General features: G+C 40.1%; 1 protein-coding gene and 1 long non-coding RNA gene across 5 annotated transcripts in view; both read left to right on the top strand.

Annotated features, from left to right (window-relative positions):
• The window catches only part of LOC141754177 (uncharacterized), a 35,657-nt gene extending 22,614 nt beyond the window's left edge, over window positions 1–13,043 (top strand). Inside the window, exon 2 of the long non-coding RNA XR_012590570.1 lies at window positions 11,223–13,043. This is a non-coding gene — a long non-coding RNA (uncharacterized LOC141754177). The remainder of the gene's footprint in view (window positions 1–11,222) is intronic.
• gabpb2a (GA binding protein transcription factor subunit beta 2a) lies at window positions 1,311–10,880 on the top strand. Of its 4 annotated transcripts, none has more exons than XM_074613022.1 (8): window positions 1,311–1,495; window positions 5,380–5,487; window positions 6,898–7,065; window positions 7,444–7,638; window positions 8,187–8,355; window positions 8,436–8,612; window positions 8,729–8,847; window positions 8,988–10,880. In XM_074613022.1, exons 2-8 carry the CDS (start codon window positions 5,380–5,382, stop codon window positions 9,333–9,335), a joined length of 1,284 nt encoding a protein of 427 aa, XP_074469123.1. In that variant the 5' UTR covers window positions 1,311–1,495; the 3' UTR covers window positions 9,336–10,880. The 4 variants fall into 4 exon arrangements, with proteins under 4 accessions (XP_074469123.1, XP_074469122.1, XP_074469125.1 ...); XM_074613021.1 differs by lacking the exon at window positions 1,311–1,495 and adding an exon at window positions 1,691–2,941; XM_074613024.1 differs by lacking the exon at window positions 1,311–1,495 and adding an exon at window positions 3,140–3,254.
• Window positions 13,044–13,087: the final 44 nt, after the last annotated feature.

The following is a 13,087-nucleotide window of genomic DNA, read 5'->3' as shown; positions in this document are numbered from 1 at the left end:
GGCGCCTCCCTTGGGAGGTGTTCCAGGCACGACCAGCTGGGAGGAGACCACGGGGAAGACCCAGGACTAGGTGGAGAGATTATATCTCTACTCTGGCCTGGGAACGCCTCGGGATCCCCCAGTCAGAGCTGGTTAATGTGGCCCGGGAAAGGGAAGTTTGGGGTCCCCTGCTGGAGCTGTTGCCCCCGCGACCCGATCCCGGATAAGCGGTTGAAGATGGATGGATGGATGGATAGAAGAAGTTGACCAACATGGAGATGTGAGCTCTGCAGGCAGGAATGCGCCTCTTCAAAAGAGGTGTCATTTAAGTTGATCCATAGATTCTATCCAGTGAAACATTACTTACAAAAGTTAGAGTGACATAGACGTAAATTGTTCCCTCTGTGAATCACATCCTGAAACTTGCTCTCATTTATTCTGGTCCTGTAAATATACATGTGAATTGTGGAAAGATGTCAATAATTTTATACTTGTTAAAATTTTCTCAGATTTTGCACTGTACTATAAAGATATTATAGTTGGTTGCTATGGTTACAGTGACAAAGACAGTAATGCATTTTTTTCTTATTAATTTAATTTTCATTCTCGCAAAGTTCCACATTCACAAGTGTTAATTTACAAAAAAAAAGCCTAATTTCTTTGTATTTATGAAAGAAATGGAATTATATCTGTCAACAATTTCTTTCTCTCATAACAAAAAAGCAATGAAAACAAAGAATGTATGCAATATCTTTAATGTTTTTAAGTGAAATTATTGTCATATTCTCGCATGGTCTTTTTTTATTATTATCTACTTATTTATTTATTTTTATTGTGTGTGTTTTTATTTTTTTATTTTAATAATAATAATAATAATAATAATAATAATAATAATAATAATAATACATTTTATTTAGTGGTGCCTTTCTGGACACCCAAGGACACCTTACAAGGATCAGTTTAAAACATAGACAGATAAAACAAATAAAAAAACAGGACATAAGACACATATTTGTACAGACACATAGGATGGGTGCTGATGAGTGCTATAGAGAGTAGGCCAGCTTAAACAGGTGGGTTTTGAGGAGGGATTTGAATGATGTGATATTGTCAGACTGCCGGATGTGTGGGGGGAGTGAGTTTTATGTTTGTATTGTTTCATTTCTGTTGTCCTTTTTTTTCGTTTGTCACAGCTCTTTGTTTATGTTTTCGCTATGCTTCTTCTGTATGTAAATGTTTTAGGCTGTTACTATATATATATATATATATATATATATATATAACAGTCATTTTGAAATATAAAAAAAAAAGTTCCGCGGTGACGTCACGTCGCCCCGCCCCCGCTGGGAGGTTAACGGACAGAGCTTCCTCCTCCGGTGTCGCGGAGCCGCCATCTTTTACCAGATAAAACACTAAAATAACTATTTTTAAAAACACCTTTTGGCAGGTGAGCTACCTGTCAGGGTCCGACTCACCTCAGGGGACGTAATATCGCGAGAATCTCCGAGAGAAGAAGGTAAAAACACGCTTTAATTTAACTTGTAACAGTCTGCTGCACACATGCTAACGGCTAACAGAGCTTGCTGTAAACACCAGCGGCAACGGACACACCACTTCCTGTCAGGACTTTCAACATAAAATACAGACCGACAAAAATGCGTTGCAGAGAACAATAAAGTGTCACTACATTAGGAAACTATTACACTTTAAAGCGTTCTCCTATCATTTAATAGTTAAATATAAGGATAGCAGGAGTTTGTATTTGAAGTATTTTTAACCCAACTTTAACTTCACGTAGAAAAAAACAAACCAAGAAATAAAATTAGGGATGCAGATGCACCTTAAATCAAAGTTAGTTCCAAAACAAAATATAACAAATAAATATATACATATAAACTTACTTTTTCTTTTAAATTATTTAAATTTATTATCAAAATATTAAATTGTACACCAACAACTTGGGTAAAAAAAATATGAAATATTAACAGGAATAACAGTTTAGGTGTAAACCTTTTTAAATGCAGCAACCAATTGGTCAAAATGTATATGATCCGGTATCGATGCATCCCTAAATAAAATGTTGCGAGACTAAAAATTACAACATCAAAATATTAAAGCTTAATTAATTAAAAACAACAATCAAGTAAACACCAGGGATATAAATAAAGTTAAAAGATGATTTAAGCTTTGGAACTCTCCCTCCTGAAATATGAAATGCTTCATCCCTGGACACTTTAAAAAAACACCTCAAACACCACCTGTTCATCAAGGCCTATGATCTCAGCTGACTCTTCCTACACATCACTCTTTTAATTACTTAGCTATAGTTTCTCCTCTGTGTTATTTATTAGTATGATTTTGTGTGCCCCCTTTGTAAAGCGTCCTTGGGTTTCTGAGAGGCGCTATATAAGTCCAATTTATTATTATTATTCCACCACTGTAAAGCAAATTCCACTCTTACACCTGGCAATAAACACGATTCTGATGTCAATTAAAGACATCAATCGGGTAAACACCAGGGATATAAATAAAGTAAAAATGATTAAAGCTTAAAAAGACTAAGTTAGTGTTAGTACTTTGACTTCAGTAAAACATCTAAATACTTCTTCCAAACACTGTAAAACCCTTAAATTGAATATTTTTACCAAGCAGGATACACTTTACGCTCTTATTGTGAAGGCTACACCCACAACATCCTGTCCCTACACCGCTGTCCGCCCGGTAACTTTCCGCAGTAAACAACCCGGAGGAGCCCGACAGAGCTGCGGTGGCGCCTAATGTCCATGTTTTGCGCTTTGTGAATAAAACGGTGCACATTACCGACCTATTTGTCCTAAAAACGCGGAGTGATACAAGCGCAGAAAACAGCTTCACACAGCGCGGAGGGATCTGTTGTAGCATTAGCTTAGCAGAGAGCAGAGCACCGCGTCTCCGGCTGGCTCCTATAATATACCTGAACGCGGTAAGTAGCTTCTCCTCCGTCCTCTGGTGCAATAGAAGAGGTTTATATTGGTCTCCAGGTGTAGAACAGGATGAATTGATGTATATTAACAGATTTGTTGAGGTGATTCTCCTGTCTGCGGTGTGTCGGTGCCTGCCTGGTGAAAGCTAGTTAACCGGATGTGGAAGTAGTTTTTTCTCTCCGTGTGTAAAATAGGAAATTTCTGTGTGACTTCCTCCGGAAAACCAACAACTTAATATCAAACGGTTTCCTGTCTGTTGTTTGCTGTAAATGTTTGGGTGCTGCGGGGTGACGGTTTTGACCGGTTGTGGTGGTAAATAAGAGCTGGGTCAGAGGAGAGCGAGAGGGGAGAAGGAGGGAGACGTGGCACATGGCGGACTCTTTCTGCCCGTGGAGGCGCGTAAAATGGCTCCTCGGCCGCGGAGAGAAAAACCTCGTCCTGCTCCAAAGAGGCTCTATAGTAACCGCTGGCTTCCATTATCGGACAGAAAGCGTTGGGCTAACTAGCCTAGCTTTTGGCTACTTTTACCATTAAAGAAAACCATTGTAACCATTGTTTCCAGTTAAACTACAAACAACTCAGACCCTTTACTGCATTAAAAGTACTAATACCACACAGTAAAAATACTCTGTTACAGTAAAAGTCCTGCATTGAAAATGTTCCTTCAGTAAAAGTACGTCATGTATACATTATTACAACATAATTACATACATTATTATTACTAAATTAACATTATTATTACTACATTAACATTATTACTAATACATTAGTATTACTTACATTATTACTAATACCTTAACATTATTTACGTTATTACTAATACATTGACATTAATAATACATTAACATTATTATTACTACATTAACACTATTACTTATAAATTAACATTATATTATATTATATTACTACTAATGCATGAACATTGTTATATTATTACTAATGCCTTAACATTATTATCATTATTACTAATTACTTATTATTACTACATTAACATTATTACTAATTAACATTATCATTATTACTTATACATTAACATTATTAATATAATTACTAATACATCAACATTATTACTGATACATAAATATTATTTACATGATTACTAATACATTAACATTTTTAATATGATCACGATACGTAAATATTATGAATATTATTACTAATACATTAACATTACTAATTAACATTATTATTACTAATACATTAACATTTTTAATATCACTAATACATAACATTAACATTACTATTGCACTAACATTATTAACATTATTACTAATACATCAACATAATTCTTATTATTAATCATACATTAATATTACTAATACATACACCATTTTCTCATTATTATTAATATTAATAAAAGGAAAAGCAGCAAATCTTCACATTTATGAAGCTGGAACCATGAAATGTTTACATGAATTTAATTTTCTGTCCATCGATTAATTGATTAACGGACTAATTGATTAATAGACTCATTTTTTGTGTAAAAATCTGAATTTGTAAAGTAACTAAAGCTGTCAGATAAATGTAGTTGAGCAGAAGTAGAAAGATTCAAGTAAAGTACCTCAAACGTGTACTTAAGTACAGTAGTTGGGTAAATGTACTCAGTTGCATTCCACCAATGTGAATAACTCACTCATAGCAGCGCTACATGTCACAAATCATTCACCGTTTATTTATGAATTAATTTGTAGTTATTTTGTTGCATAGTTTAATCTTCTGGATGTTATCAATGCCGTTCGCGCCCAAAATACTCAGAAAGTTTGAATTCCTTATTGTTTCATCACATCGCGTATAGATTTTGTTGTTTTGGCTCTTTTAAGCAGAGGTGGAAGAAATACTCAGACCTTGTACTTTAGTAAAAGTAGTAATACTAGAGTGTATAAATACTCTGTTGCAAGTAAAAGTCCTGCATTCAAATAGTTACTAAAACAAAGAAAGAAGACAAAAAATATCAGCATCAAAATGAACGTACCAGTAAATGTACTCATTATTCAGAATAATCTATATAATATTATTGTATTATAATTATTGATGCATTAATGTGTTCATCACTTTAATGTTGTAGCTGGTAAACGAGGAGCTCATTATAATTAATCTATCTATTTTATATCAGATTATTAGTTGATTATATTATGTATTTTTAATCTGTAAAGAAACTAAAGCTTTTAAATTAATGTAGTGCAGCAAATAAGTACAATATTTACTCTGAGATGTAGTGAAGTAGAAGTATAAATACTTAAGTAAAGTACAAGTACCTAATTTTTATAAACTTGGCTACTTTTCATCTGTCTGGACATTAAATTTAAAACTAAACAGTAAGACTTACAAACAGAAGTTTGTTGTTTGTGTGTTGATGTAGCATATAGAGTCAAACTGCAGAGATGTTTTGTTTATTACGATGCGTTCAAGGACATAAATATTTGTGTGTTTTTGTCAGATGTCGCTGGTGGACCTTGGGAAGCGTCTGCTGGAGGCGGCTCGGAAAGGTCAAGACGATGAGGTCAGAAACCTGATGGCCAACGGAGCGCCGTTCACCACCGACTGGGTGAGAATTAGTCCATCATCAACATCATCTCAGTAGGTTTCATGATGAAGATGATGATCAGCTGGTGTTCATTCGCTCTAGCTGCTCCGGAGAGGAGGAGGAGCTTGTCATAGATACCAACAACGTTTCTTTCCTCAATTTCCTCCTTCAACCATGGAAGAAATAACCACTGTTGCTGCTTTGTACACGTTGTGGAAGTCCCAGATATGTCAGAAAACCAAATGTTGTCATGTCTGGGTTCATAACATAACGTTGGTGTGTCTGACCTCTCCGGTAGAGCATTTGCTCTGAGGCCGCAGGTTTCCACCCGGTGCCGCTGTGACTGCTCCTTCCTCCTCACAACGATTACCTCACTAACATAATGGTTCCCTTATAGCGTTGGGTTTAAATCTGAAATATTGCCAAATAGGCACTTTTTACTTTTCGCTTTGACACCAAATCCTTCGCCGTCGTCTCGTCTGTCAACTCTCTCTCGTCCAGTGTGTGAAATCTGAGACTTTCACTTTCAGTTTGTAGCATCCGTCATCCGGCTATGAATTTATAACACGGCGCTGATATGTGAAAATGAATGCAATGGGTTTTATTTCTATTTTTAAAAAGCTAATCAGCATTGGGGACAGTGTATGCCTGAACACTGTGTAACACCCCGGAGCCCTGAAGTTACTTTCTACTGCTGCCATACGGATATTTACATGTTCTACTGCTCTGTCTCACCCGCTCTCTGTCTACAACCTGTTCAACCTGTTGACATGTCAGCATTTCCGTTATTATATTCACGACTACTTGTTCATACCTGCACCACATATATACGGAGCGGGAGAACTGAAACTCTGGGAGAGAGGAGGGAAGTCAGTGTGGGATGTATTTCATAATTTATCAGATCATTTATATAGTTTATAGCAGATTATCGGTGTTTTCACACCAAAGTTGCTCGCGGCACGTAGAAAAAAATAGACCAGACGCAGAAACTATTGCTAAAGATCGCCAGCCGACCACGGCGCGTCGTGTGTGAACTGCCCGATTGGTTTATTGGACGCCGAAAGGACGCAGACAACTATTCTCTGAAAAATTGCGGCGCTGCTGCGTCCAGGGTGAACCCGACGTGAAATATATATAAGTTATATGATAAGGGCAGAAGTTAAGTTCAAAAACGTGTCAGAAAATCCTTCAGATTGATTCAGCCTTTAGTCGGAAACATGAAACTAAAACATGTCAGAGAGAGATGAACATCTGCCGCATCAGAATCACGTTGGATATAAAGATGGACGTTAGTTTAACTTCACTTCTCAGTGAGGTGGTTTTGGTCCTCTGAGAGGCTCATGAGGGGATCAGATCTGTTGTGTTGAGTCTTTGTCTCTGGTGTTAGATATATATAATATATATAAAGATATATCTGTGTGTGTCCTGTAGCTGGGGACGTCCCCCCTCCACCTGGCCGCTCAGCACGGTCATTACTCCACCGCCGACGTGCTGCTGAGGGCCGGCGTCAGCAGAGACGCCCGCACCAAAGTTGACCGGACGCCGCTGCACATGGCCGCCGCCGAGGGACACACAGTCATCGTGGAGCTGCTGGTCCGGGTGAGAACCGCTTCAGTTTATGTTGACTGTACTTTGATTCTTCAGGAGTCTCAGATGAGTCTGTGACCTCTGACCCTTGACTCCACTAAACTGTCCATGAAACAATCTGAAGTTTATTTCACTGTTGAAGAAATCACATAAAACATTTAGCGTCTGCAGCGTCACCAAACAGCCACTACTGTTACATTTAATGTTTCACATCTTAAACAAAGAATTTTTATATCCATCCATCCTTTAAAATGTCTTTGAGGGTTTAATCAGAGTGAACAGAGCGTGAAAACTTTCTCATAGAAGAGCCTGAAATCTGAAGTACAAAATATATCTTCTTCTTCTTCAGTCTAATAAAAGTTCAGATTGTAACCGTATTTTAACTTTCAGAGCGGAGCGGACATCAACGCCAAAGACATGCTGAAGATGACGGCGCTGCACTGGTCGGCGCAGCACGGTCACCACGGCGTCGCCGAGACACTCATCAAACACGGAGCCGACGTGCACGCACTCAGCAAGTTTGACAAGACGCCGTTCGACATCGCCGTCGACATCCAGAACACCGAGCTGATGCTGCTGCTGCAGGTGAGAACTCCGACCTCTGATCTTTGATGGTGGTTCGGCTGTAAAAGAATCTCTAATTCAGTTTCATCTTCTTAAATGTGATTTTATTATAACTAATATCTAGAGTTTAATGAAGGTCAACAACCTGGACAAAAACATCTTTTTAAGATTCTTCTAATGATTAAATCAGGACAAAATTATTCTTCACTTTTATTTGTAGGCTCAAATCGAAGAACCGTCGCTGGCGCCCAGTTAGGACACGGTGTCATGGACCAAACGCAAAAAGATATAGATATTTGAGTAGTTCAAAACTATGTGCAGTCCTAATGGGGACAAGTTTGGATCAATTCATTCTTCTTCTTATAAATAAATAATAATAGTAAAAGTAAATAAAACACTTTGTGTTTCAATTATTCTGTTTTTATCTATTTATTGAAGGAAAGAAGAAGAAAACATTAAAATATCAGCTGATTAGAAGCAGCTCTGATTCTATGATTTAAATGTGTAGGAGTGAATTAAAGGAACATTTCCTCCTCTTCCTCACCTGTAAACTGTTTCTCTGTGTGTAGGAGGGCATGCAGAACCAGGTGAACATGAACCAGGTGAACATAAACCAGGTGAGTATGAACGTGGAGACCAGCGGCGGCACCAACCAGCCGCAGTTCATCATCCAGGGGATCCCCTCCCTCCAGGGGGGGGTGGTGAACCTGGCCGAGCTGCTCAACAAGGCCAACGCAGGTACGACATCACAGAGACACGCCCACTGAGCCTTTAACCGCCACTTCCCGTCCAGCAGCTGTAACCTCTGTGTCCTCCAGGTGACTCCGAGGAGGCCCTGGCCGCCAGCGCTCTGGACTCCAACATCCAGCACGCCACCGTCGTCAACGAGAGCGGTCAGAGGGTCATCACCATTGTGACGGACCAGCACGGCAACCTGCAGACCACGGGGGGGATGGCGCCGCCGTTCTTTGTCACCATGCAGCACGGACAGCAAAGTACGGCCGACTTCGCTCTGCTCAGTGCCATCCGATCAGCTCTGCGCTGTCCAATCAGCTCAACGCTGTCCGATCAGATCAATATGTCGATCATTAATGTGTTTGTGTGTTTTCAGTGCTGGCGGTGCCGGCCAATACCGTGACAGAGGAGGTGGTCACGGAGGAGCCTCAGCCGCTGCCCTCCAGGAAGAGGAAGCTGGAGGTGACCAACAATCACAACGACGGCGGAGAGACGGTGAGAGTCGTTTATATATTCATATATATATATATATATATATATATAAATAACACACCTTTCATACAGACATGCAGCCCAACACATAGAAAATATACAGTATATATATATAACTTCTTCTTCTTCTTCTCCTCCTTCAGGAGTTGTTGCAGAGGCAGCTGCTTGAGGCCAACAGGAAGGCTCAGGAGTATCGTCAGCAGCTGATGCGTAAGGAGCAGGAGGCCGAGGAGTACCGCGTCAAGCTGGAGGCCATGTCCCAAACTCAGGCCAACAACGCCGCCGCCGCCATCAGCGCTGCTGCGGCCAATGCAGCCAGCCCCGAGGAGGTGGTGGGAGGGGAGGAGGACGAGGAGGAGGCGGCGGCCGGCATGGTGGAGGAGGAGGGCGAGATGGTGGTGCTGCAGGAGGGAGGCATCATCATGGAGGGGGAAGAGGGTCAGGTGACGCTGGTGGAGACGGGCGGCGAGACAACGGAGGTCAGCTCCTAACGGGGCGGGGTCAGGAGGAGGGGGGGTGACACACCGACGGAAAGACAGATCATAACGGGGGGTGAAGTGTGCACCATTTTGAATCCCCAAAAGACAACAGAGAAGGGACTCAAAATGGCTTCCCAAAAACAGAACGCCGATTGAAATCAAACTAAACAAGCATGAAGGAGGAGTCTAGTCGTGCACCATTTTGAATCCCCGAAAGATTCCATACCGACACTTCAGAGAGGGAAACACAATGGCTTCTCCAAAAGGACAAAACAGTAGGAGGAGAAAGACGGAGTGAAATCAGACTAAACAAACAAGACAGAGGAGTTAAGTCATGCACCATTTTGAATCCCCGAAAGACAACAGAGAGGAGACACAAAAGGGCTTCTCAAAAACAGAAAGCTGGTTGAAAACAGACTAAACAAACAAGACAGAGGAGTTTGGAAGTGCACCATTTTGATTCCCCAAAAGATTTGATGATAACACTTAAGAGAGGGAAACAAAATGGCTTCCCCAAAAGGACAAAACAGTAGGAAGAGGAAGACAGACTGAAATCAGACTAAACAACCAAGACAAAGGAGTTTAGTCATGCGCCATTTTGAGTTCCCACTTGTACTGTAACTGAATGCCTTCTTAAGCGGGATGCAAAATGGCTGCTGCAGAAGGGACTGAAGCTGGATGAGTGGATCGAAGAAATGAAGACAGTGGATCCCAAAAAAAATATCATCGCTTTAACGCACCATTTTGCTTCCCCATTCGACTCTGATTGAGCGCTTATAAAGACAAGATAACTAAGCCTAAGGATACTCATACAGCAGGAATTCAGACTTTTAGTTGTTTGATTTAACATTTTCCTCCTTGTTTTTTGAACGCAGATGATTATCCCCATTATACCATTAATATCCCTTTTATTTCCTTTACGTTCTGTTTTTATCAGTGGGTTGTTCATCCGATGCCTTCATAGCTCTACGTCTTGATAAATTGGGACCACGATTTCAAACCCAGCTACTCAAACCTCGCTGTGGCCTGCACCATTTTGCTTCCCCAGAAGAATACAGACAATACAAGGCCATGATGAAGAAAAAGCATCTTTTCTTCAGGTTTCTTTGGACACTAAAACGACTCCCTCTGAACTGCTTTCTTACTTTTTTCATTTTTATGTACATTTATGTTGTAATCGGTTTTGTTTTCGGCTGTGATGTCATCATGTTTAAGAACAAACGTTCCTGAAAATGAATCCACAACTGAGCAAGGATGCCAAATGGCCTCAGTGGAGCTGTTTGTGAAGCAACAGGAACCACTTTGGGATAAATCGCTCAACTTTCCTGCTTTTGTTCGGTCGCTTCTTTAACAAGCCAATTAATGTTTGAATATAGAAAAACTTTATTCCCGGTCTGACGTTGAGTTTCATGAATCACAAGAATCCGATCCATCATGGAAACATTTGATTTGTTCTGATTATTGTTGAAAACCAGCTTTGTTTTCCATCATCAGGTGGTTGTACGGGCTGCAATTCATGATCGTTTTCATTATCTATTAAACATTTTATAGATTCTAGTTCAGAAAGATTCCCATCACAGTTTCTCAGAGTCCAACGTCTTCAAATGTCCAAAACTCAGAAGTTTAAATTACTGTAATAGAGGAGTTCTATAGACCCTTTTAGTGATGATGTCATGATGAGGTCACGGTGTTAGCTGGAGGCTAAACAAAGGAAAGACTGGAGGCTAACACTAGCAGTGGGCTAAAGTTACACATCTAAAATGTCATCTTGTTGTGTTGTTGGGTGCCAGAATCCAGATATCACAGACATTTGAGATGACAAACTGATTTGAGGATCTAGCGAACTACAATATCGGAGAAACGTTTCAGAGATGGAGAGTAAATGTTGCTAATATTTAGCGGTCTGCTAACTGCAGCCGTGAGCCGTTAGCTGCTGTTAGCAGAAGACTAAACTATTAGCAACTCTTTCTCTCCATCTCTGAAATGCTTTGCCGATATTGTACGACTCTCTTTTTGACTGACTTTACTGAGGGATAGTTAACTATAGGCATCCAAAGATTTATACACCCTCAATTTATCTTTACAGCGCTGCCGTTGGCCACCAACCCGGCTGACTACTTAGCTAGCTTAGCCTGCTAATTCCGCGATGCTGTCATGTAAAAACAGAAAATGAACAAAGTTGTCACTCTCTGGCGATAGCACTGTGCTTTCCTACGCTGTGACAAGAGTGTGGATGAAGCATTAAGTTGTTAAATTGTACTTATTTAGCGACTGGCTAGTTAGCTAGCTACCTTGCTAATTCCACCATGCTACAGAAAATGAGCCCAACAGCGAACAGCGCTGGGTCACGATCCCTCTGCCTCACTCCTCGCCGCTAGGAGACTACTTCACCGGGAGGAGAGCAGGCGTTAGCTAGCTAGCTTGTCAGTCTCCGGACAAGTTAGCTAGCTAACTAGCCAGTTCCAGAGACAGACAAGCTAGCTAGCTAACTAACGTTAGCCAGCCGTCTACTACTCCTGAAGTAGTCTCCAGCGGCGTAGGGGTCGGCTAATCTGGTCCCATTGGTTAATGTTAAGTTTCTCAACTAACACTCGTGATCCTGGAGAGTGAGTGACAGCACATATTGAGAGAAACTAGTATTTTCTTCAGCCATTGTTAAAAAAACAACAGAGCTCTGTGAATTATGAGATGATAAAAATTACATCGGCTCAGTCAAGGTTTTTCACAAACTTTGTCTACAAATGTCCAAAACCAGAAGAAATTTAAATTACTGTTGTAAAAGAGTTTTAAAAAAAACAGTTTAGAAGCTGGGACGAGTGAATTTGGGGCATTTTTGATTAAAATAAAATATCAAAATGATTGGCATTCACCAACTCTTTTATAGTCAATAATCATCGGCTGTGGAACCATTTATATATTCACGGGAACATATTGACTTTCTGGTCCTTTTTAAAGGTGATTTTGGCGTGTTTTTAGCCCTTTAATTAATTATACATTTACATTCCTGTTGTCAGTTTTTAGACTTCTTTCCTTCCAGGCTGCTGTCAGTTTACGTATATATTTGACTAAAATTTGAAGACATCTTTATCATTGCTTGGTCAAAGTTGTGGAGTAGTGATGCAGTTTAAAACTAGTGTTTAAACTGGTGAGTTCAAGGACCCTCAGATATCTGAAATATGAGAGTTGACTGCTGAACAGCAACTTTTTAAATCCCCAAAAAAACGTCAACTTCCTGTCGTGTACAGTGCACACAGAGGACTCCACCATTGTGTTGGCATTGATTATTGATTGATTGGTAAAATGCATCACTTGAGAGCCTATAAACAAACATTAGCTCTGATTTAAGCAGCAGGTTGGTTTTTATAGAAACGAATTGAAATCAGTTGAAGCTGCCTGGAAGGAAGGACATTAAACACGTAAAGTCTTTACGAAGTGTCTCTTGGCTCTGGTTCGTTGGCGTTTTCCTGTCCTGGTTCAGCCCCGTTGGGCCAGTTATTGATTACTTCCTGTCACCTGTACCGGCTCCTTCCTGTCTCCGATCAGTAATTCTTTTCAGTTGAGTATGATAGTTATTTTTATAAGCTCAGCAAAGCCAACCTTTTTCTATGTACATATAAAGTTGTATTTTTTTAACTGTACCTGAATGCGTCACCATGATGATGATGATGATGATGGCTGCCTGCATTGGTAATCTGAAATATAAACACTTGTTTTTTTCAACTTGTCAGTTGTGTTTTGATGCTTTCACACAGCGAAACCTGAAC

Source organism: Sebastes fasciatus, chromosome 17 (assembly GCF_043250625.1).
Source record: "Sebastes fasciatus isolate fSebFas1 chromosome 17, fSebFas1.pri, whole genome shotgun sequence".
NCBI lineage: Eukaryota > Metazoa > Chordata > Actinopteri > Perciformes > Sebastidae > Sebastes > Sebastes fasciatus.
The sequence above is the reverse complement of the archived record's forward strand: the minus strand, read 5'-3'. Positions and strand labels throughout refer to the sequence as shown.